A 25,904-nucleotide genomic window follows, 5' to 3' on the forward strand; every position below is an offset into this window, starting at 1 on the left:
CAGAAGCATAGCGTGTCTATATTCCAGCAGCTCAAAAGTAAAGAGAAAGTTGTTTGCTGATGTGGAGATATGAGCGCACCCACTGAAAACAGATTTCTTCTTTTTTTAGCATACACAGACTGAAGGCATGTTAATCTTGACAGCCAGGATCAAAGCAAAAAGGGAAAGGCAGACAACCCTACTGAAGACTGCAAGATTGGGTCTAGCAGCGTAGGAGTCTGGGGCAAGATCTTATCGTAATGCTACGGGAGTTTTGCTCTGCCTGCCCCGCCGTGGTCCAACCGCCCAGCCTGCTGGCACAAGGCATGGACAAAAAACCCATAAATAGTCCAGAGGGAGTGCACAGCCTGGAATGCGGCAGCACACTGCGGCCCGACTGCAGGATATTAAAAATTGATAACTGGGTGAAAAACACTCGCTGCGTGGCAGAGGTAAAAATCTGCAGATGCAATTTCACCTTCTGAGCAAAAGAACATCTGCTTGGCTTCTGCAACAGCCCCTTGGAAGAGGGGGAGGGGGGAAGTGCTGGCAGCACACAGGGTTGTATACTACTAAGCATCAGCACATGTCGCTACATGCGCTACAGAACAATGTGGGTACGTCCGAGGCTGACACACAAGATGAAATATGAACTCTTAAAGCTGGCTGGGGAGAATTCTTTCTGGGCCCCTGCCACCTGATGGAGCAAAATTATGCTCTCAGAAATGATTTGTCCTCCCCCCCCCCCATTGGATGGGGGGGGGGGGGCGGGGAATTCAGATTCCGTAATCAGTCATCCAAGCTGAGGTAGGTTGTGCCAAAAACACACAGTATCTGCTACCCACCAGATCTTTTGGCAGAAATCTGACAGGGTTCTGGTTTTAGAGAGGTGTTTTGACTCAACAAGGGCTTAGCATTGTAAATTTATGACCAAACCAAGCTTGGAACTTGGTACGGATGTCTTGCAGCCAAGATATGCTCATAATTTAATACTGTTTTGACCAACGCAGAAAATGTTCATAAAAGCAGATCCCTTCAAGTTTTGTCAAATCACCCTTGACCATTTGGCCTGCTGGCCGAGGCTGGTGAGAGTTAAAAGTCCCAACAGCATCTGCAGGGCCACAGATTCCTCACGCCTGACGCAAAGAGCAAAGAGGTTTGCTTCCAGAGCCACTCTCCTATAGGCCGTACATTTAAAGCGTATTTAAAGCACATTTCCATCTCCCCTAAGAATTCTAGGGAGTGGAGTTTATCCCTCACAGAGCTACAACCCACAGCAAATTAACAAATTGTAGTTCTCATGTTTCTTTGATAGGGGTTAAATGTGCCTTAAATGTACACTGTGTACAGTAAAAGTAAAGGAAGCGGGTGGCACTGTGGTCTAAACCACTGAGTCTTGCCGATCAGAAGGTTGGGCTTGCCGATCAGAAGGTTGGTGGTTCGAATCCGCGTGATGGGGTGGGCTCCCGTTGCTCTGTGCCAGCTTCTGCCAACCTAACAGTTTGAAAGCACACCAGTGCAAGTAGATGGTGTGTACACAGGCACAGTGGTTAAGAGTCCTGGATGTGGACAGGAGAGACCCAGATGCAAATCCCCACTCAGCCATCGAGCTTACTGTATAACCCTAGGCCAGTCACTCCCTCTCTACTTAACCTACCTTGCAGGGCAATTACGATAAAACAGAAGGGAGAAGGGTCACGAATGCCACCCAAATATACCTTCCTTTCACAGATCGTTCAGCTTTTCCAAATTCAGGGTACAGAACGTAGCGATGGCATAGGGCCAGGGTCTGAGAAGCAGAAGAGTTCAAAGCAAGGTTCAGCCATGGACTGAGGAGGGCACAGATTTTCCTAGGCTAGAGCGTAGGGTGCCTTACTGGGTTCAAGGCAAAAGTCTTTACGGAACCTGCAGCACTCGCACAGCTTTCCAGCCTGTTTTTGGTTCCAAGCCACTCAGAGTAATAGGAATGAATAATACCTGCACTGGTAGAATCTGGGCAACATGCAAATCTACTTGTACTAGGCATCTGAGTGAATTGTGAAAACCACAATCCACAATGAGGTTTCCCACCCCCCTACCAGACTCACAAAGTATCCTCAAGGAAGCCTGCTGTCTCTGCTTGTAAAAGAGGGACATAACAATGTGATCCTACTCATGTTTGCTCAGGGCCACTGAGAGGCTGCCACTCAGAAGAACATCATGGCAAACTGGAGATCAACCTGGCCCTATTCCCTGGTCACGGAGGAAGAAGCTGCACTTGGCTTCAGCTGACGGCTCCCCCAGGACTGCACAGCTGAAGGGCAGCGCACCCTCGCCCCTGGCTTTGGCTGCGGGACTGAAGGATCTTGGATCCAAGAAGCACAGTATGGCAAAGGGAGACTAACGTGGCCGCATTCATCAGCCAAAGAACAGAGCTTGCTTCCCCCTACCTTCCCTGCCAGGAATAACACTGGTGAACTGGTGTACTGAGTTTGCTTTTTTCCTCCTCCCTCCCAAGTCCCTTTTCCCTTTGTGCTGTTGCCTCTACATTGTAAGCCTGAGGGAAGGGACCATCTTATTAATGGTTGCTTTCAGCTGCTTTGTGTGGCTGAAGAGCAGGGTAAAAATAATTAAAAAAATGAAAGAAAATAGAAAGAAAGCCTTTTGTCAGCCCAAGCTGAGTCATGGAATAAGGTTATTGTGAGGACGAAGAAAGGTTAAGGTGGGAGAGGCACTATTCATGTTAAAAAAATGTTTAACAAATTATAATTATTACAATCCTGTGACGACAGGCATGGATTGTATATAGGTTAATTGAGGCTGAGAAGAGTGTCTGGGGACTGGCCAGCCCAGTGAGGTCACATCCCAGCACAGTTCACTTCTGAACTCTGGCCTCCCAAGTTCAAGCCCAGCCTTCCTACCCACAAAGGCAGTTTCTTTCCGTCCCCCCAGTCTTTACCTTTATGTGTGAGGCATTGATGTAGCCCGTGTTGTTTTCTTTGGTTGGGACGAGCTCCACGCGGTTCTCCTCATACGGAATAACTTCTCGGACACGGTTACGCTCGGAATTCTCCGGAAGCGTCGCTGTGGTAAAGACCCCGTCTGCCTTCCTCTTTGGAATCTGCTCATACTCAGTGAACACCATCCCCTCTTCTAGTTTCCTCCTCAGGATTTTGCACTATTTTCAATTTAAAACAAAAGAAAACAAAATCACAAAAGAGGGCATTCTATTCAAAAGTGATTCCTCATATAAAATACCTCGGGTTACAGATGCTTCAGGTTGTGCGTTTTCGGGTTGCGCGTTTTCGGAAGTACCAGAACAGGTTATTTCCAGGTTTCGGCACTCACGTATGTGCAGAAGTGCCTAATCGCAACATGCACATGCGCAGACGTGGCGCTGCGGGTTGCGAACGTGCCTCCCGCACGGATCACGTTCGCAACCCAACATCCACTGTACTGCAGTTGCTTGCCTTTCAATGATGAGATAAATCATCCGAGGAGCCGCCCCCCCCCAAAGAATGCTAAGGGTGTCTATTTCTTCCATCTTGCCTGCATTAAACTCTCTACCAGAGTTACGTTCTCTTCAGGGTGGGGTGGGGAGGTATTTTACAGATGACACCATAATCTAAAACTCCTGATAATCTATCCCACCTGTTTCACATAGAAGACAGTTGAGAAGAAGTATACACTTGAGGCCAAAGGACCATTCAAAGAACAAAGAGGTGAAATCAATAATCACCCCAGCCCCAATTACTTTCTCTGACTGTAACATTGGGGGGGGGGGGTTGGAACCATTTTAAAACCCTTTCATTTCCCAGGGGGTGAAAAAATATTGCATGGTCCACCAGATCAAAATCTGGTGAGAGGTCTAGGAAGACCAGCAGGGCTGAATTGGCTGTGTTGATCTTTAGATGGAAATAGTCTGCAAAGGCTAGAGTCTCAGTCTTACGATGTAAGGACCTTTGGTCATGGAAACATCCTCGATGAACACTACTATACATTTCAAGCACATCCGATATTAGCGTGATCACACACACATGTGCCTCACCCGGAAGTGACTCAAAAATGTCACAGAAAAGAGGGGAACAGGGTGGAGCTGGGTGTTTGCAGGCTTTTTCAATTGTGTTTAAAATATACACAATTTCACTTGAACACGCAGTGCCTTGGAACGTAACCCGTGCATAAATTGGGAGTTGCCTCTACTCATAGTTATAACCACAGCTAAATAATAATGGTGGTGCTTGATTGTGCAAACACTTCGTGAAAGACTTAAGGCCATTGAAGTTGAAACAGTGACAGCCAAATGGTTGTGAACACAGGAACCAAGGGAACTGGACATTGGGGCAACATTGTTCCTAAAGTAGTGTCTAAATTTTAAAGGAAATGACAGCGCCGAGTGAAAGTCTGTGAAACCGTGGTGCACATTTGCACGCGTGGGTGCGTCCATACTGTGTAAGTGAGAAAAGAAAACCACTAAACCCACTAACAAGCACTGTGGGTGTGCTGATAACAGCTGCCTAAGTCAGTCTCCATTTATTTTACTTTTATCCTACAAAAACATGCTTATGGAAAAACAAATGTCTACAGGTGTGTACATTTCGTTTATTCCAATACCTTTCAGTGCTTATGGAGACTTCTGTGGGCAAAATACTCTTCTGTTGTGAGGCAGAGGTTTTGCACAAGGGCTCATGGCTGAGGTAAGATTTGCATGAGCCAGCTCTGTCCCCAGTTACATGCATCCTCATGTTACACCAGCAGTCTTATGCACAGTCGTGATTTCCGCAGCCGTGTGCTAACCGGGGCATTGCAATACATCACCTGGTTTTTAATACTTCAGAAGCCGTTGCCGACAGAAACCAAAATGGCGGCCCTTTGTTTTGCTAGTCCTATTCTTACCCGCTCATCCATTGGCACCTTGACTGCTTCATCCTGGCTGTCCTCAGGCACTGGAACTCGAGCGACTGAGAGACCGTTGAGCGCTGCCAACATCAAGGGCCTCTTCTGGGCCTCCAGGCCTGCCATCTTCTGTTTCTCTAGATACTTTTGGCAAGAAAAGGCATGCTTTCATCTCGGGGTGATTAGAAATAATGCCAGCAGAATGTTGGAATGCCTTTTTAATCTCCCACAAAATCTACAACTCCGGCCGAGGAGTGCAGATGACGGCCATTAGCAGAGCAAATCCAAATGCGTCTCCTAAACTTCCTATTATTTCCCCGGGGGGCCTGTTCCTACATGAGTGCAGAGCTTTAATTTCAAAGGAACAGTCCCACGATACAGGGGACCTGCTATCAAAAACAGGCGTCTCTCTCTCTCCCTCCCGCCCCCCTTGCGTGCTGTGTGTGTGTGTGTAAATGTTAGGCACAGAGTGAGCCGCATCAAGCAAGCCAAACAAACCACAAAGATGATACATAAGCCCAGGCTGGTGGCGGATTTTTAAACAGCATTGTTACATTGAAATTAGTACAATGGGCTCTGTTGAGCGTAAAGTGAATAAATACGGATCCAACGCCCACCCCACCTCCAATTCAAGAAAAGGCCAATTGGAAATGCTCCGTTGCCACCAGGTAGAGGTGTTGTGGAAGGCAGCAAAATTGTGACATGTAAAACGAGAACGTTTCAAAGCTCTAAAACGAGTTAAATTATTCTTTTGTGTGTGCGTTTTCCCCTGCCTCTAAATTTACTTCCAAATGTGGGTTCAACATTCAGAAGCACCATCAATTCTCCTAAAACTAAGGGCGAACAAAGCGCTTTCTCGACCTACATTTTAATTGCTGTGTTTTAAACAGGACTGTTTTACTGCATATTTTAATTATGTTTTTTTTAAAAAAAAAAAAACCCAACACGCTTGTGCAATTGGTTTTTATACTTGCAAGCCACTTAGAAGCTGGTTTCAGCCTTTAGCAGCATATTAATTTATTATTCTTAATAAAAACAACAAATTGTTAATTTTCACTGCCTTCCCTCTGAATGAATGGACTCTTCTGTGACTTTTTGAATGGCAAGGGTCACTGCCAATCGGGGAGCACCCAGCGGTGGCTCCACCCATAGTGTGTCCTCTGCCAATCACAGCCCCTTAGATGGTTGATATTGGGGGAAGGCGCTCTTCTCGGCTCTGCAATCGCTCAGTGAGGCTAAGGAATAGCTGCAAGCCAAATCCAGGTGTTTCCAGGAAAGCTGCTCTTACGGCACTCCCCAAGCCTTATCGCCTCATCATCCTCTGTAGTTGGCAGGAGCATATAACTTGGGTGTTTCCAGATCTGTAAGAGGCAATGCATTTCTGTCTAGTTGCTTCTGGCTGACCTGGAAACTGCATAAACTAAGGAATTATGCAATTGGGAGTGGCTGTGGAAGAAAACCTTGCCCTAAAATGAATTAATATTCTTCAGTGTGGGTAGCTTTTGATGGTGAGGGGGAAGAGAGAGAGATTGGAGGTGTGATAGTGACTTCAGCTATTTTGGATTTTTGTCTGTACTTGATGAAAGAGTCCAGGTCTCCTTCTGCTCCAGCCTCTCATTCAGGACAATGGAGTGTGTTAGGCTGAAATAAATAGGAGTTAAAAGGTTCTTCAGGGTGGTTGAATCTTTGTTTGCAAAGCCTCCTTACAAAATTACTTGTTCTGCCTTTAACTGTATTTGACAGAGGCTGAGTTTAGCTGTAAACTGAGCCCATGGTTTGTTTTAATAGCTAGTTATATTCTTCTTTCAACGAACCATCATTTAAACTAACTATAGTTTGTCCTTTTTGGATACAACGGTAAGTTCTGGTCAGTGAAAAACTGTAAAGGTGCTTCTATTTCCTCCTTGCAGTTGTGTATAGAGAAGAGAGGAGAGGAGGAACACGCAAGCCCAAGGTCCAGGTCTGCTCATTCACATAATACTGAACTATGGTTTAGCATCACTCCAGAAACAGGACCAGTGGCTGTACCCAAGTACGCTCACAAACAATGGTTTGCTTGGAGCCGACAAACCGGGATCAAGAACCGCAGTTTGAAGCTGATTTGCACACAAATAATTTGTGCTAATTCTGGTTTGTTGTTGAATCCACAGACAACTGACAAACCACAGCTAGGACCTCAAGAGGTTTCTGCATCATGGACCTGGGAGTCAACTCTTGAAACTGAGTTCTGAGTGTGCGGGAAATGAAAATCAGACAAGCAGCTCCAAACCATGGCTGCCTATTGCATACTTCCTCAAACTATGGTGTGGCTTAATTATGGCTGGCACGCTGGCACAGTGCCTGAATCTGAATCATTACATGTGAAGCTCTTATACCTTAGAGGTATGATTAGGAGCACTGAACCCAGCATGGCAGAACAACAAGAAAATGGTATGCAACAGTCAAGTGCTGTGAACAGCACTTCGAGAATCTCAGCATCATTCTTTAAATTAAGTTTCTAGCCAGTATGATTACAATCTCAACTTTTACTAAAGCTACGTTCTTGATCTGACTTCTTGACAGCCAACATGATTAAAGAACGGCGTTGACTTTACCACTCCTTTTAAGACTGTCTAGCTCAGTGTTTCCCAAACTTGGGTCCCCAGCTGATTTTGGACTACAATTCCCATCCTCCCACTGGTCCTGCTAGCTAGGGATGATGGGAGTTGTAGTCCAAAAACAGCTGGAGACCCAAGTTTGGGAAACACTGGTCTAGTTTTTCAATGCCTCTGCAAAAAAATTTTTTTGGAAAAAAAAATCTATTGTAGCAGTGATTCCACTCCACCCCACCTGTGTGCTAACTGCAAATATACTTACCCTCATCTCTCTTTCTATGATACTGTCTTCAATCGAAAACATTTCCGACACGGGCCTCTCCTTCACTGGCTCTTTCTTGACTCTTTCCTTTACACTTGTGAGGTCCGGTTCGGAGATGGATGGGCCAAGCGAGGACCCATTGACTGACGCCTGATCAGTCCGAGATATGCTGATGGCTTTCGCAGGACCCGGCCTGACAGCCCTGGCTCGAGAGGCGGCCAGCAAAACGTTCGCCTGCTCATTCCTCAGGGCTCCGTTGCTGACGCTTTTCCTGGGGCCCGGATACTCAGGGGGAGGTTTGTTTGGTATCCTAGCCAAGGCAGCCTGCAGCTGAGCACTGTACTCCACGTTTTCATGGAGCGCCGCCATGGAAGGCACCGATTCCGAAGCTTCTTCGTCCTCTTCGCTTTCGCTGCTGTGTATCAGCATTGTGGCGTCCGAGAAGGTCTTCTTGTGGTGGTAGTGAGGGAGCTGCTGGACCTCGTGAGCCCTGGGCACCACTTCCTCCTGCTGCACCTGCTCGCGCAACGTGTTCCTGCGCGGCAGGGGGGCGTTGAGGCTCTTCAAAGCCATCGCCTCTATGCCGCGCACCATGTTGCTGATCACTTCCAAGCTGTGGCGCTTGTTGACGGCCGCGTGGTGCTTAACCGCCATAAGGGGCTCACTAACTTCCTGGAGAGACTGGTGAACCACCGGGGAGCTGTCCTCTTGGAAAGTCTTTACCAGGAGCTGAACCTTGCGAGTGACCAGATCGGGGCTGCTGCCGCTGACATACTTGTGGCGGTGACTCGCGAGGTCGGGTGTGCTGGTGGCAGGACGGGGGCGCGGATACGGCGGCGGGGGCCTGAAAAGGTAGTTCTTTAATATGTGCGCCGTGCCGCACCTCTGGTTGTTGGGGACTTGCATGTTGGCCAGTTCCGGGGTGCTGACGGTGTGGGAAATGGAACTGGCCGCTGCTTTCGTCTGCGCAGCGTTGATGGGGTTCACTTGCTCAGATGGCGCGGCATGTTTTTTGTAAGTGCCCTGAGGCCCGTACGTAATGGCGTAAGGAGGCCTCTCCCGGATCTCCGGTTGACTGTACACAAGGTCTTTGGGTTGGTTGTACGCATGGGTGTTCCCAATGTTGAGGTTCCTCAAGGACTGGCTCTGGCTGTCCGGGTGGACAACCCCCCTCTTCATCTGCCTCATGACCGTCTCATAGTCTGGCGTCGGCCTATAGGAAGGCACGATGATCGCACTGTGCCTATGGCTTGGGATGTAGTCCGCTCTCATTATGTCGCTCCCGGGAATGCTGAGGTTGGAAGACACCGGAGAAGCCTGAATGAAGTTCTGCGAGTGGTTGAGAGAGTTCATGCTCTGGGCACTGCACACGCTGCCGTTGGGAACGTTGCCGTTCAAGTAGCTGAAGTCCATCGCGCACCTGTCCAAGCTGTTTTGAGATCTACAGTAAAACATATCTTCGTTTCCGTGAAAAATGCTGTCTGTGTGCAGGAGAAAGCGAGAAAAGAACAAGAAACATCATGAGGAAACATTCTAAGGACAGTGGAGTAAGAGATGTGAATGTAAGGCGGGTTTTTTGAACTAGCAACCTGTTCTGACAATGGCCAATCAGATGCCTGTGGGTAGCCTGCAAACAGGAATGCAATTCCCAACAAGTGGTATTAAGAGGCCTTTTGGGTCTGACAGTGGAGGCAGAACATTGCCATCATGGCAAGTAGGAGAGGTAAAGGTAAAGGGATCCCTGACCATTAGGTCCAGTCGTGACCGACTCTGGGGTTGCGGCGCTCATCTCGCTTCATTGGCCAAGGGAGCCATCGTACAGCTTCCGGGTCATGTGGCCAGCATGACTAAGCCGCTTCTGGCAAACCAGAGCAGTGCACGGAAACGCCGTTTACCTTCCCGCTGGAGCGGTACCTATTTATCTACTTGCAATATGTGCTTTCGAACTGCTAGGTTGGCAGGAGCAGGGACCGAACAACGGGAGCTCACCCCTTCGTGGGAATTCAAACCGCCAACCTTCTGATCAGCAAGTCCTAGGCTCTGTGGTTTAACCCACAGCACCACCCGTGTCCCTTAAGTAGGAGAGAGGGCCTTCCAAAACTCTGGTGATGACATCGCCGTCATGCCTGCACAAACAGGGTCTCCCCACTGCTAGCTATGGAAGGGGGAAGGAGCCCAAGGCACTCATGGAACCGGCCATAGTCAAGAAGAAGAATGTGTCCAGCAGGGATAGAGCTACGAATCACTTCCTCTTCCATTAAGAAAATGCCAGTGTTGTCACAAGCCAGCACACTCTTACAGGCAAAGGACTCCTCATGTGCACACGGATTGCCCATCCCTCCTAAACACCGGGAGACATCCCTCCCAACACAGGAGACTTTCTGTAGGCACATCTCCCCAGATGTGTGAAGCAAACTGTCTCACCTCCTCCACTACCACCTTGTTCATGTAAATAGGAAGCCTGCTTGCTCATCTTAACGCACATGGCGCTGGATTAGGGGCACTCAGCCACATTACTGTAATACTGAGTGTAGTGAAATTTGTTGGTGGGGGGATGCAAAACAGAACAAACACTTTTTTCTGAAATCAGCAAAACAGTGGGGTAGAATTAGAAGCTCTCGGCCTCTAGAGCAGGCAGAAATGACAGTGCAGAAATAGTAATGATCGGGAATGGTCTCTCCCCTAATCCACCCTCTTCTGTCAGACCCCTGCCATTTAAAAATATACTTTCTCTCTCTCTCTCTGCAGCTTTGGATTTGGACACAATGAGAGAAGTGGGGCCGGGCGGGGGGAGAAATACACTTCTATTTGAAAGGTGTGGTATTTTTTTTCCTGACCATTAAGCCAAAGCTTGGTGAGACAGCACATACCGCTTAAACAGGGGGCCGTTTCAGCACAGTAGCCAAGAAATTCAACTACTAACCAGGAGGTCTCTGTTTTCAATCTCACACCTGCCACAAGCCAAGTTGTTGGCCTTAGAGCAGACATGGGGAACGTTTGGCCCTCCAGATGTTGCTGAACTACAACTCCCATCAGCCCTTGGGAGAATGGCTGCTGGCCAGGGATGGCAGGGGATGTAGTTGGGAGCAATATTTGGAGAGCCAAGGGTTCTCCACACCAGCAGCCTTATGGCAAGGCACTGTCTCTTGTCCTTATCTCTTTCTTGCGGATGTGTAACCATATTGTCCTGCCCTACAGTTTTATTACGCAGGTAAGTGATATCAAGTTTGTGAAGTGCTTTGAAAAATCTAGGCAGGCTATACGTGAACAAGTGGGATCTGTAACAAAATGTTGCAGCGTGGAATGCTTCTGTTTAAGGTCCCAGACACTCTTTCCCCCCCCCCTTCCACGTTCTATTCCTTCTTCTCTCTACTCCCAGCAGCAGCCTGTCAGCAAGACCAGCGCTTGACGACTTAATAGCCCTATCAATGTATTGTTTACTATTGCTGTTGTTGTTTTTAGTCATAATATTTGTGATAAATACCTTGTGAATTGTGAGTTTCCGTGTAGTGCTCTCCACACTGGAGGTGCATAGGTGGCATAATAAATGGGTGTTGCCTTGGCTAATATGCAAAAAGAAAAGAAAATTGCAATTTGACACAGAGTTATAGGAAACAGTCTTCTCATGAATCAGAATCCTTGGTCCAGCTAGCTCAATATTGTCTACACTGACTGACAGCAGCTTCCCAGGTTTCAGGCAGGGATACTCTCCAAGCCATACCTGGAGCTGCCAGTGTTTGTACCTGGGACATAGCTCAACCACTGAGCTATGGCCCTTCCCCGAATATTCACACCCCCCCCCCCCCCGAGAAAGCATTTAATGACAGGAGTCTTGTACTGACTTTTCAAGTAATCTTTCCACAAAACACTACTATGCTATAACTATACTACAGATCAGGCACAGGCAAAACAGGCAAACTCGGCCCCTCATATGTTTTGGGACAACAACTCCCATCATCCCTGACCACTGGTCCTGTTAGCTAGGGGTGATGGGAGTTGTAGTCCCAAAACATCTGGAGGGCCGAGTTTGCCTATGCCTGCTATAGATTTCTGTAGTTATAAAAAGAGCTCTAGATTTCTCTCCCCCCACTTCCTTAGTGCTTGTTGTTTAGCTTGTCACTTATCCCAAGATATTTACCAAGGATGATCGACTCCAGGTGGGCCGCCGCCTAATAGGAGGAGGGGAATTTGATTGTCTGTGGGAGGGAAAAAAATGAAGGGGGATTTTAAAAATAAACGTCATATTGAATAAGAATTTGAATAAGAATGTACACATCATACTGTTAACTTCCAGTGTTTTCTATGCGTGGTATTGGGGAGAATCTGGAAGGAGGGACCCCAGAAATATGTCCTGTGACAGGAACTATGAATAAACGATTTTGGCAAAATACCAGCTATGTGAAAGGCTTAAATGACAGGCCTTTGAAATAAGTCAGTGGGGTAAGCTTAGGGTGTGTAAAAAAAAATTATCCTGAAAATGCAAGAAGGGCAGGAGTGAAAGGGAAAGAACTAAAGCAATTTGAAAAATGAGAACTGGGAACACAAGACAGTTCAACGTGGTTTACGTAAGGAAGAAAGCAAGAATCTGGGAGCATAGCAAGTCACTCAGGAGGCAATGCACACACACAAGCCAAGAGAGGAAATATTAAATAAGTGCTGGACAAGATGCTAGAATAGCAGGATGCATGGTGGGAGAACTTAAGAAGAAATTATGCTAGAACGGAGGAAGAAAGCAAATGAAAGAAAAAAGCATTCACAAGACAGAGCAGGAGTAAAGTGCTTACGTGTAGAGAAGAAAGGTGGAATTTCTCCTCTTACAGTTTCTGATCTGGTGAACGACGTTATGTGCAATTAGAAAATAAGACACACAAGAAGAACTGCGAACAACAGAGCGATTTTCAAAAAAGCACAGACTAGAGGGGGGGAAGGTTTTCGGCTAGCAGTCACAGGCCTTGAATAGTCTTCTAAGAGAACGATTAAACCCGTGTCTTATTTTATTGATTTTTGAAGGCATCACCCATGCCTTAGGCAAGGCCGCGAAGGTAGTCAACCACAACCAAAATGGAAATACAGCATACAACATAACAAAACTAGAAAAAGATGAGAGATACCAAATAATATAACCTGGCAACCCATAAGAGGTAGCATGGCAAAGCCATCTTGCAACCGCCAAGAACATTTATAAATGGGAATAGAAGGGGCATGGAACGGCAGCCCAGAGAACTTTCTGTGTGGCAACTCCTAAACTGTGGAACTCCCTCCTCACAGAGGCCCATCTAGCAACATCGTTATATGGATTCCACTGAATGCTGAAGACATAGCTTTTGGCCTTGGCCTTTGGCAGTTCGGGTATTTTTGTGGGACATGCCTCTTTGGTATTGTTTGATCTATAAGGTGCTGCCATTGCTTGGAATTGACTCACACCCTGTGATTGCTATCTGAGGCCCTTCTCTGTGCACTTCCTCCACGGGAAGTTCAGAGGGCAGCAACACAAGAACGGGGCTTTTCATTGGTGGCTCCACACTTGTGGAATGCTCTCCTCAGAGTGGCTTGCCTGGCACCTTCTTTGTCTAGTTTTAGGCAAACGTTTTCCTTTTCGCTTGGGCTTTTTGGTCCTTAGCATGAAAGCTTTTAAAGTACAGTGGACCTTCTGGATACGAATTTAATTCGTTCCGGGGGTCTGTGCGGACCCCAACAATTTTGTAAGAAGAGGTGCCGTTTCTGCACACACGCGAGGCGCACAGATTGCTTCTCTGCATGCGCAGGCGGCAAAACCCGGAAGTATACACGTAACCCAAGGATCCACTGTATTTGTGTCCCCTTTTGGTGATGCATGGTCTGCTAGACCACCTGCTAGAGCCAGTGTGGTGTAGTGGTTAAGAGCGGTAGACTTGTAATCTGGTGAACCGGGTTTGCGTCCCCGCTCCTCCACATGCAGCTACTGGGTGACCTTGGGCCAGTCACACTTCTCTGAAGTCTCTCAGCCCCACTCACCTCACAGAGTGTTTGTTGTGGGGGAGGAAGGGAAAGGAGAATGTTAGCCGCTTTGAGACTCCTTCGGGTAGTGATAAAGCGGGATATCAAATCCAAACTCTTCTTCTTCTTCTTTTAGGTTTTTATTTATAGGGTTTATTGCAAATGGTGTTACTATTTCTGCTGAGTTTGCACATTGCTCTGAGTTATTTTTATAAGTAACTAAATAAAATAATAATAATAGTAATAATAATAATAGCAATAATAATAGCTTAGCTTGGTTTTATAAATTGTTTTCCTTCTTTTAATTGTACGATCCTATGGCTATAAACAACCCTGGTTGACACATGGAGATCTGCACATTGTCGCAATGCATTCCTAATTATAAGATTATAATTATATTTTCTTTCTTATATTATAATTATAAGATTATTGTATAATCTTAGAACGTTGGATAATCTTAGTAGGGGAGTGGCTGTGACAACCACAAAGGGGTCCCTGCACTTCTGAATATGCTACTAGACCACTGGCAGCCTGTGCTACTGCCCACTTCTGGCCGGACGTTCATCTAGCTGCATCTGATATGTCAGATCCTGCACCTAGGAAAGGGTTGGTCTCCACGGCTTCCCAAGGTCCTTTTTAACTCTGCCATTGCAACCAGTGTGTTTCGGATTGTGGCTACCCTTTCATCCTAAAATGAGCCTCCAAGTTTACAATCGAGAAAGCAAGCATCATTTATGCAGGCCTTTCCTTGGATTTCTGAACTAGAGCAATTTTCCCTTTGCTGTGTTTCTGCAGGTGAGGGTGGAGGAGAAGGCAGGTGGGGAACAAATAACAAAAATGGCCTCCAAAAGCCTAAACCGAAATGAGGTCGCTTCACATTTCACGAGCAGAAGCCAGAACTGGAAAAGGGGGAAAGTACTCACTCTGTGCAGATGTTGTTTTGCTTGTAAAACTTGTGCTTTGCAGCAAACAGCCGTGAAATATACTTGGCATTTTCAAGGTCGTCCTTTAAAAAGTTGAAAGGGTGGAGGGGGCAGGGAGACAAGGGAATGCAGGAAAAACACTTAATTGCACTGTGACTAGCATAGCAAAGGGTTATGTAACGGTGGACGCGCTCCTCTGAAATATTCAGTAGGAATAATGCTTTGCTCAGAAACACACAGGCACAAATGCCAGCATCCAAGTCCCCATATCATAATTCAAGAGAGATGTTAATGCAAACTAGTCACATCATTGGGACCCAGAGAAGAGCAGTCCAATGGTGAAATGGTGCTATGATAAGTGTCAAACCTAAGTCTTCAAGCCCTGTTTCCTGGAAGCATCTGGCTTGACATGGTGCAAAGCAAGAGGCTGAGCTACAGCCACCAATGGTTTGATCCTGCAAGGCTTTTCTCATGAGAAATCAAATGGAGTTTCTTTTAAAAGATCAATATCTGATTTAAAAGGTAAAGGTAAAGGTACCCCTGACCGTTAGGTCCAGTTGTGGACGACTCTGGGGTTGCGCGCTCATCTCGCTCTATAGGCCGAGTGAGCCAGTGTTTGTCCGCAGACAGCTTCCGGGTCATATGGCCAACATGACTAAGCCGCTTCTGGCAAACCAGAGCAGCGCATGGAAACACTGTTTACCTTCCCTCCGGAGCGGTACCTATTTATCTACTTGCACTTGACGTGCTTTTGAACTGCTAGGTGGGCAGGAGCTGGGACCGAACAACAGGAGCTCACCCCGTCGCAGGGATTCAAACCACTGACCTTCTGATTGGCAAGCCCTAGGCTCTGTGGTTTAGACCACAGCGCCACCTGCGTCCTTAATATCTGACTTACAGGAGGTTAAAGAGAAGCATCAGGGCACAGCAATGAAGCCCATCCTATGAGGTTCCCAAGGCATTTGGCTGCCCACTGGTAAAAATAAAATTAAAAAATGGACTAGATGTATTCTGGACTCAACCTGCAAGGCAGTTCTTTTGTTGCTACCAAACTCGGTAATACTGGTGGCTAACAATTAGGGCTATGCACAGCTCCCCTGACCCAATCCAGAACCCTGGATTATTATTATCATTTATTAAATTTGTTTACCGCCCTTCACCCGATGATCACAGGGCAGTTTCCAATATGAAAACACAAAAATACATACCATAATCACAAATAAAAACACACACACACCCAATTTAAAAGGCCATAGATCAAGTTGAGCCACCTTGGAATGGCCCCGAATCAATCCATGGCTGGAGCTCATGTTTAATTATGATTGGGAGGAGGGGTGGAGGAAGAAGCAAAGACTCCCTCTGAACAGAGAGCAGGAAGGTTCAATCCTGCTGGGTGCTTCTTTGCAATCACCTTCCGTATGGGAAAGATACTTGCAAAAGTAGCGCAGCCCGCAGGATCAAATCCTGTACTCATCAGCTGGTGAGTGGAGGATTCAATCTGTTTTGCCAACACATTCCGTGTTGAGAACACACCAGTGAAGCAGACCCCTGCCGCTTTGCCATCTGACGTGCTGCCTCCTGACAGCCTCAGATCACTCTGGGCAGCCTGACTTGATCCAAGGTTGTTTCAACCTAACTTTGCCCAAGCCCTGGGTCGGCCAGTCTTCAGCTGAATCCAGCACACAGCCCTACTAACAACCTCAGTTATCATTCACTGCAATCCCTTTCCAAGCTCATGGGGTGGAGTTGATCTCACGGAAGTTAAAATAGCACACTGGGAAAGAATCCATCACATTTAAAATGTATACAATGAAGATCCTGTGGTTGGAAGGGGGAAAAAATAACCCTTAAGGCTGATCTTTTAATGCTTTGCTTACTGTATGAAAGAGCACAGTTTCTTCTTTGTTGAGGAGTTCAACAGCAATGGAAGACTTGTTGTGTGTTATGTTCCCGATATCATTCCACCTGCGGAGAAGCAAGTTTGCTGAAACAGACATGCCACTGCCAAACAGCCAGAGTTGTCGTGATTCTTTCAGTACAAGGAGAATGTTCAGTAACTGTTTGGCTCAATCAAGCCTCCCCCTGCTTTTAGCTTGTGAAAATTATTATCAATGACCTGGCTGCATGTACAGAGTAATCACCTAAGAAGCAAATGTAAATGCGTCTTTGCCTCCAACCAATTCATGTTAATGGTTCTGCAGATGGGAAAGCTATGCAGCCAGTGTGGTAAAGTGGTTAGTAGGTGGGATGAGGACCTTAGGAGACCAGGGTTCAAGTCTTCATCAGCCACGAAGCTTCCCTTGTAACCCTGGCCTGACTACCTCATAGGAGAGGAAGAATCACCTGTGCTCCCTTGAACTCTTTGGAGGCAACGTGGTATATAAATGCAATAATGAATAAACAGATGAAATAGAACACCTTGTTTTAGGAGGGAAACAGTTGAAACACAAACAGATGTGTTGTGTTTATCACTTTGAAAAAAATAAGAATCTCCCTTTTTTGTGCAAACTCATGACCTATAATGAAACAGGGCTGTATCCAACCCTGCTGTTCTGCTAGAGCAGTGAACTAGTCCTACTTAGAGCAAATAAGAAATACGAGCAGCTCTCAGCCATCACCAAAGATTTCCCCTAAATATACATACATATATACATATGTAGGAGCTAGTTGCTGTCATCAAAGAGGACATTCCATAATGTCTGTGCCACAACTGAAATGGCCCTATGCTGGACCTCAGTTTATGAAGGCTCCAGAACAGAACCTCAAACTAGGTTTGAGAGCCTCTGGAACAGTGTGGGAGGTAGTACTGGGAACAGGAGGAACTGGCAAAAGAAATCCCCCCTCTCCATTTCAGTGGAATCTCTTTTGTCAGTGGGATCCCATCATTGGATTAAAGTGAATAAAACTGGGTTGGATCCAGTTTTCACCCATCCAGCCAAGTTGATGGAAATCAAGCTAGCTTTGGATTGGTCAGACCCAAAGTTTCCTGATCATGTTTTTACCTGTAGATCACTGTGGGCCTTCCCATTCTGTTCTTGACAAAAATCCCCATGCAGTAGATTCCAAGGTGCATGTCATTTCCTTGATTGTCCTACATGAATAATAATAAAAAATGTAAATGTTCAAATTTTAATTATACCAAACCTTGAAATCAGCAGCAATCACAATATAAAGGAAAAAAAGGAGAGGAAAACCCAACCCCCAACAAAATCTTATTGCTTATCTAGATGCCTTTTGCATCAGATATTTCAGGCCGAACAAACCTCCCATGAGAAGATCTGCCCCGCTGACAGAATGGACATATATCGCGTATCAAGATTGAATCCACAAGGCCGCTCGCTCCTTTCATATAAAATATTCCAAAGAAATATCACCAGAGGTACAATGGAGCAATATCAGAAGCAAGGACCTCACTGTGGCTCAGGACGAAGCACAATTTGAATAACTTCTAATTGTGTGGAGTTAGCTCTTACAGCAATGCTTACTGCGCCCTCTCCAATTTGTGTTTATCTCACTTTGGTGCTTACCAAACACTACAAAAGAGATTAGAGAATTGATTTGCCGCAGCACAGAACTTTAAACCTTTGATTTCTGTCAGTTGTCCAAAAGGCTCGACATGGAATGCTGCATCAATTTCTGGTTTCCGGTGCAAAAATCAGTAACTTTGATGCAGGCTGTCACAAGATTCAGAACACAAGAGAGGAGCCAAATTGTTTATTTCCTTCTGTCCCTTCGGGCGAAACAGACAGTTGTCCAGATTCTTCAAATCAGCTGAAGCTGAGACAAGGGCAGATCTTCAGCTGAGATGTGCCTTAGGGTAGAAATCAGATTGCCCCTGGCAGATAAAGCTACAGAATACCTCCACAAACAATGAATGGGTGGGGGGTGGAGAGGGCGGAGGCTGACTTTGAAAGCTTTAAAACTGCAATGTTTTGACTTATTCTGCAAGCTGGGTGCAAGCTGTTCAGGACGTTTCATATTTTCCTAATACAATAAAAGGCCTCAGTTGGAAATTAAGTCGGAGTTCCTTACCTTCACAGGGAAGCTTTCCTGCCCAAACCCATCTAGTCGTTCTACTTCACTGATGTACAGGAATTCCGCATCCGCTGCAGAGATGCCACTGTAAATCGAGTTAAGAGAAAGACAGCTCAGGATTGCCCAGAGGACCAAAGATTCTAGGTTGAACCCTTGGAATTTGCTAACTTAGAATTATATAGAGGTATTCATCACGTAGAAGGCTAGTTTTGTGTCCTCCATATGCTCTTGAACTACATTGCCCATCATCCCTGACCATTTGCCATGCTGGGCGGGGTGGGATCCGATGAGAGTTGGAGTCCAGCGACATCAGGAGAATGAAGAAGAAGTTTGGATTTGATATCCCGCTTTATCACTACCTGAAGGAGTCTCAAAGCGGCTAACAATCTCCTTTTCCCTTACTCCCCCACAACAAACACTCTGTGAGGTGAGTGGGGCTGAGAGACTTCAGAGAAGTGTGACTAGCCCAAGGTCACCCAGCAGCTGCAAGTGGAAGAGCAGAGACGCAAGCCTGGTTCACCAGATTACGAGTCCACTGCTCTTAACCACTACACCACACTGACTCTCACGCTGAATGGTACATTGGGTGCCCTTGATCTAGGACAACGATAACATTCAAAGGCCAAAATAGTTTGGGCAACCCTCCTGTCCCCCAAACTTAAACCTAGGCTATCCAGATCTCATCAAAAGCAATCTGAAGCTGAAAATGAGCAAAGCCAAAGGAAATTTTATAGTCATGTAAAAATGCTACCACCCAGTCACTATCTGTTGCTAGTATTGGCTTCTGACTGGAATTAAGCTATTCTCTCTCAACCTCAGCGCCCGCTGTCAGCAATAATAATAAATAATAATTTTTTATTTATACCCCACGTTTCCCGGTTCAGAAAACTGGGCTCAGGGCGGCTAACAACAAATTTAAAACACTTAATTGATGCAACAAAAAACAGCAGAAAATACGGTATAAAACGTGAATATCAATAAATTCAGAATTCAAAAATCAATTTAGGGGCGAAATCCATCCAATAAACATTAGATGATCAGCAGGGCTAGCTGGCTAAATTAGTCCTATTTGGGCCAGCGAGGAGATCAGGGGAGAATTAGCTGTGGGATCCCAGAGTGGGTAATCTTCATAAAAAGGGGAGGGGGAGGGAAGGAAGGGGAATAAAAGATCAGGCTAAGTTCAAATTGAAAGCCAGGGGGAACAGCTCTGTCTCACAGGCCCTGTGGAAGGAAGTTAAATCCTTCCCCAGCCTTCACTACAGGCACAAGTGCATTCCGATGCATGTGCAGCATCACGGTGCTCAAAAATAATTAGCAAGCACGATTTCCTGTATGTAATCATCAAATCATGCTTCCCCACCCACCTGACAGTGGCCACCCAAATGCTTCTGGGAAACTTACAAGGCAGGCTTGAAAGCAACAGCGTTTCCTCTGTTGATTATCCCCAGCATCTCCTCATCAGATGTCCACTGCCTTTGAACTTGCCAGGGCCATTTTGTTACAATGGCTGATAGGCAAGGAGCCACCCTTTCCCTAAGTGATGTCATTCCAGACCATATCAAAACCACTGGCGAAAGCAGAAACACAGGTTGCAGGAAATAGCACCGCAGGCTATTTCCTACTAGAGAAACAGTTGATAGCGAAGGAAGGCAAGCTGCCTTCTCTGAGCAACACACTGACATTTTGGGGTCTCACCTGTGCTTTGTGTGCACCTTGGCTACTTTGTCAGTCAGCTCCTTCAGGGCTGCTTCGTCTTGGATCCAGTCCTAGAGAGACAGAAATAAAACAATGATCAAGAAGTTGGAGCAACTTCCCTAGAGGCAAAGGTTGCTTTATTCATTTAGAAAAAAAGTGAGTAAGTGGTAACATGACATAAGTGTGTACAGTTATGCATTGTGCAAAGAAAGTGGGCAAAGACATTGTCTTCCCTCTCGTATAGCAATATAATGTTATAGATTTGGGTGGACCACCACCACCCCGAACCCTAGAAACCCTGCATTCTGAGGTGGTAGAGTCCTTCCAGGACCACAACACCATTCTCTTGTAGATGAAAGCTCAACTTGGAAGCCGCCCAGCATGCAGCCTACAAACCATCTGGTATAACAGAAACTACTGAGCAAAAGAAAGAAAGAAAAAGTGCTTACAGAGCAAACACTTTCATAGAACCCATCCAAGCAAACCATTCCTTTTGCAAGAAAGGGTACAGGTAATTCAACTGACCCATTAAGAACACAGGAAGCTGCCTCATAGCAAGGCACACAATTCTATGCTCTCCCAGGGTTCAGATATGACTTTCTTAGTCCTATTTGGGAATACTGGAAATGGAACCTGGGACTTAAGAGCATAACAGGCCAAAGACCCATCTAGTCTAATGTCCTGTTCTCACAGTGGCCAGCTATGGGAAGCCCAAGCTCAGGACCTGAGCACAGCAGGAATATCTCCATTTGGGATTCCCAGCATACTGCCTCTGACAGAGGAGGGAGAACTCAACCATGGTGGCTAGTAGCCAATGGCAGACTTATCCTTCTTCTGCATGCAAACCTATCTTTACCACTGAGCCTCAGATCTTCATCGGAGAGGGGGATTCCTCTCCAATATAGACACAATCTCCCTTTCAAAGAAATATAGCCTAGGGGTATTCTATTGCACAGAAAAACATAAAATAATATTGAGAAAAAACAGCTTATTAGCTCCAAAAGGGAATCGCTAAGAAAATAATGCAGGAAAGAAGAGCTAAGTTTATTTCTGCGACGTACTTAGGGTTTTGAGATCAAAAGCTTTGCTGCTGGTTCTGTTTTTAAAAAATATGCAGTCCAATACATTTGTGATCTCAACAGTTAGGGGGAGAAAGGTTGTCTACATTGTAAACACGGTTTGTGTGTGGCAAGGGTTATCTATTAAAATCATCCGGCGCAATAGTACAAAATGGAATCTGCTCATAATTTCAAAGTTGAAAAGAAAAAAAGAAAAAAAGCCATCAAACTCTGAGTGATTATTTTGGAATGCCTCAAGGCTGTGTGTATGTATACTTAACCAAACTGCCTTCGTTCTTGCTCACTGGGGGCCTCCCCGTAATATTTGTTCCTGACACTGAAAAATGTGAAAGCGGTAGCGTGCTAATGAAAAATGGCATGCTACGTGCCTGTACACAGCTGCACACCTGCAAGGCGTTCTGTGTACATAACTTTGTTCTTTTCACCGCTGAAGAAATGCCATTTGACACATATTGTAGCTGCACAAGATCAAACACAGTCCGAAGGCAGCAACCTTTCACCGGTTCTCAAGTTTGCTATTCCCCCTCCCCCCCCCCACTCGCAAGAAACACCTCACCCGCCAGCAAAGTCTTTGGTCCATTGACTATGCAGTTAATAAGGGCTTACTATTAGCCAATTAAGTAAACTATCCCATGCGGACATCTAACTCTTTCCAGTGGGTGGACACCGTTAAAAAGCCAGGCAGGATGAAGGTACCAATTACAGCGTCGAGTTTGGATGTGGGAAACCTTCCTTCAAATATCCAGTTAGCTATTACATTGAACGGCAGATTACACGTGCTCATAGCACTACTTTAGCTTCCCAGTGCTCCCACAAAGTAGACTTATGTATGCGTAACTCAGAGTAATGAGATGAAACTCCCTGCCAAGTGTGTGAACAAAAGAAGGGCCCTGCAGGATCAGGCGAAAGGCCCATCTAGTACAAAATGCTGTTTCCGCAGTGGTCAGTCAGATACAGGACATGAGCACAACATCGTTCTCCTGATCATGAGCCCCAGCAACCGTTAGCAGCTATTGACAGCCTTATCCTTTATGAATTTGTCTAATCCCCCTTTAAAGCTGGCCATTGGTACGTCCCGGGGAAGCAGATTTCGCAGTCTAACTATGCACTGGGTGAAGAAGTACCATCTTTTGTCTGTCCTGAATATACCACCTGAACAAGGTTCTGGAGCGAGCGGTCGCAGACCAGATCCAGGCGCTTCAGGAAGAAACTGATTTCCTGGATCCATTTCAATTGGGGTTTAGGCCCAGTTTTGGCACAGAAACTGGTTTGGTTGCCCTATATGATGACCTCTGTTGAGCAAGAGACAAGGGATAAATGTCCCTGTTAATTCTTCTTGACCTCTCAGCGGCTTTCGATACCATCAACCATGGTATCCTTCTGGAGCGACTGTCCGAACTAGGGGTGGGTGGCACCGCTTTGCGGTGGTTCCAGTCCTACTTGGATGGTCATTCCAGAGGGTTTTGCTTGGGGAATGCTTTTCAGCCCCATGGCACTGTCAATTTGGGGTTCTGCAGGGCTCAATCCTATCCCCCATGTTGTTTAACATCTACATGAAACCGCTGGGTGGGGTTATTCGGAGGTTTGGGGTAACTTGTTAGCAGTATGCTGATGACCCACAGCTCTATTTCTACTTTACATCTGCAGGTAAGGCAATGGAAATGCTGGACCAGTGTCTTGCCTCGGTAATGGACTGGATGAGAGCCAACAAACTGAAACTCAATCCAGATAAGACTGAAGCACTGTTAGGGTGGTTCCCTAGACTGGATGGGTGGGAGATTGCCTGCTCTTGATGGGGTTACACTTCCTCTGAAGGAGCAGGTTTGTAGCTTGTGGGTACGCCTAGATCAGGGGTCAGCAAACTTACCGCGCCTTGGGCCGATGTGTCCAGCACCGAGTGCGCAGCAGGCCGGAGGGCAGAGGAGCGTGTGCCTGGCAAAGTGCACACGCTATTTCCGGTGCACTTCCGGGTTGGAGGAACACCGGAAATAGCTTGTGTGCATGTGCACAGGCCTCCTCCGACATGGATGTGCACTGGAAATAATGCTTGTGCATGTGCAAATAATGCTTCTGCATGCGCACAAGCTATTTCCAGTGCTCCTCCAACCCGGAAGTGGGCAGCCGCACAGTGCCAGTAAGAGCGGGCAGCGGGTGTTGCCGCGGGCCGGATAAACAAGTCCCTCAGGCCTTATCCGGCCAGCGGGCCTTAGTTTGGGGACCCCCATCCTAGATCCTTTGCTGTTGCTCCAGTATATGAAGTGAAAGGTCAGTTTTTGCTCCTCCTCAGTTGTGTCCCAGGAAGGCCCACTTGACCAGGGAGGAGGCAGTGACTGGTGTACGTGTGTGGGCAGGGCTTGGGAAGTAGGGTTTCTGGAAGGGGTGGGGCTTTTAGGTTTTTGTGGGAAGTGGTCATCAATCTACAGTAAGCCCTCAACTTAGATGGAGGTTACGTACCAGGGATCGCACCTAAAGACAAAATTGTGTATAGTCAAAACAAAACGGGTGCAACGGTGGGTGGGATTGCCAAAGTCTTTCCCTCCAGACGCCAGCCCCATTTCCATTTTTATTTAATTTGCCAAGCGCGTAAAGTTGAATGCTCACAAATTCAATGTGCGTCAATTGCGAGCTTACTATATTCCAAGGTAGGAAGAGACAACAAGCACTTTTCTCCACCGACTTCTTGAAATTTGCTGAAGGTCATGGCGGATCACTTAACAAGCAGAGCTTGGGTGGCCATTTTTAATGTCTGCTTTAGCTGAGATTCCTGCATTGCTGGTGGTTGCATTAGATAGCCGTCAGGTTCCCTTCCAACTTTACAATTCTATTATTCTATGAAGCAGGAAAAGCCTACATGCAAAAGGTGAAATGAAAGATCAAGGTGTATGAACTCACCATAGGAAACAATACATATTCGCGGAGAAAATCATGAGATGCAAATTGATGGAAGTCTCCAAAATCAGCTGGAGAGGAAAGAGGGAGAGAAAATTTACCTGCAAAGCACATTAGCTCAGCGCTCCCTGCACATGAAACTCTCAATCTTGAACAGATACAAAAATGTTTAACGTGCAGCGAACTGGGATGTCCAATGCAAATATGAGAGCATGGTGTCAAATCTGTGACTTAGAAGGAAAAACCCAATACGCCCTACCAAAAGGAAGACATTTTCTCACCAAAGGGTATTTTATTCTTTTAGTAAAAAATCACCCTTATTTAACTTAAACATGAATTGCTTGATTCCTCCCAATTAAACACTGCCATGCAATCCATTTGGATGAAAAACAGTTTAAAACTATTTTAAACAAACTAAAACAAAACATGCATACATACACACAGGACCAAAAATGTTGATTTCATCACTTGTATTTCTGAAATGTGAAAAAAGGAACAGCTTTGGGGTGTTTCCCCAATTAGGATGATGTCATCCTCTTGATCACAGATCAGCAGATCACAGATTTGAGGTAGGGTTTGTGGATTATTTTTATACCTGGCTTTCATTGTCATGAGTGTACCTCCCTCACCTCTCTCTCTCTTACTGACACTCATACACACAGAGAGACACCCCTTATTTGTGACCCGCCAAGCCAAACACAGTTAATCAGGAGCTTGATAATCTTCCAGATCATTATGTCTTAGAATACATACTATAAATGGGGCTTGCTAAACCCTTTGCAGGTTCATAAGACAAAGACAAAGGTCTTGTGTTCAGCTTATCGCAAATCTCTTCAGGTCAGTATGATAGTATACAAGCCCTCTCTTGTCCTACTCTGAAAAATGGGACGCGGGTGGCGCTGTGGTCTAAATCACTGAGCCTCTTGGGCTTGCCGATCGGAAGGCCAGTGGTTCAAATCCACGTGATGGGATGAGCTCCAATTGCTCTGTCCCAGCTTCTGCCAACCTAGCAGTTTGAAAGCATAACAGTGCAAGTAGATAAATAGGTACTGCTGCGGTGGGAAGGTAAATGGTGTTTCTGTGCGCTCTGGCACTTGTTACAGTGTTCCGTTGCACGAGAAGCAGTTTAGTCATGCTGGGCGCATGATCTGGAAAGCTGTCTGTGGACAAGCACCGGCTCCCTCGGCCTGAAAGTGAGATGAGCGCCGCAACCCCATAGTTGCCTTTGACTGGACTTAACTGTCCAGGGGTCATTTACCTTTACCTTCTCTGAAAAACAATTAAGTTTTCTGAGCATTTCTGTTGAGAAGCTGGCAATGGAAGATTCAATGCCTATCCTTTTCTAAGGAGGAGATAATCAGTTGTTGGTCTTAATAAGTTCCTTTGCAAAATGGGGACAGACAATTCAAGCGGCCATGGAAAAGAGAACATGCATTTTTAGACTTCTTCCGTTTTTGAAGTCTCCAACCCTTCTAGGCGAGATGGATGAAAATCCTGCCCGTAAGTCAAAGTTGCAAGGTGAACTCCAGCAGAAATGTTCTTTCTGTAACATCTCGAAGGTTGCAGAATTCTTTTTCTCATTATTTCTAGCAGTTTC

The 25,904-nt window shown here is 46.1% G+C and overlaps 1 protein-coding gene across 3 annotated transcripts in view; it reads right to left on the reverse strand.

Moving 5' to 3' along the window:
- The window catches only part of PTPN14 (protein tyrosine phosphatase non-receptor type 14), a 518,691-nt gene that overhangs the window by 411,865 nt on the left and 80,922 nt on the right, over window positions 1-25,904 (reverse strand). For all 3 annotated transcript variants that reach the window (XM_083433273.1, XM_083433272.1, XM_083433271.1), the window contains exons 5-15: window positions 24,311-24,378; window positions 20,340-20,410; window positions 18,642-18,729; window positions 17,612-17,700; window positions 16,487-16,574; window positions 14,610-14,692; window positions 11,849-11,906; window positions 11,195-11,273; window positions 7,711-9,191; window positions 4,855-4,998; window positions 2,918-3,136 (exon numbers count right to left, since the gene is read on the reverse strand). In XM_083433273.1, the coding sequence (XP_083289399.1) occupies window positions 2,918-3,136; window positions 4,855-4,998; window positions 7,711-9,191; window positions 11,195-11,273; window positions 11,849-11,906; window positions 14,610-14,692; window positions 16,487-16,574; window positions 17,612-17,700; window positions 18,642-18,729; window positions 20,340-20,410; window positions 24,311-24,378 (2,468 nt within the window). The remainder of the gene's footprint in view (window positions 1-2,917; window positions 3,137-4,854; window positions 4,999-7,710; window positions 9,192-11,194; window positions 11,274-11,848; window positions 11,907-14,609; window positions 14,693-16,486; window positions 16,575-17,611; window positions 17,701-18,641; window positions 18,730-20,339; window positions 20,411-24,310; window positions 24,379-25,904) is intronic.

The sequence above is a fragment of the Podarcis tiliguerta genome (genome assembly GCF_965153285.1).
Source record: "Podarcis tiliguerta genome assembly, chromosome: 3".
NCBI classification, from domain to species: domain Eukaryota; kingdom Metazoa; phylum Chordata; class Lepidosauria; order Squamata; family Lacertidae; genus Podarcis; species Podarcis tiliguerta.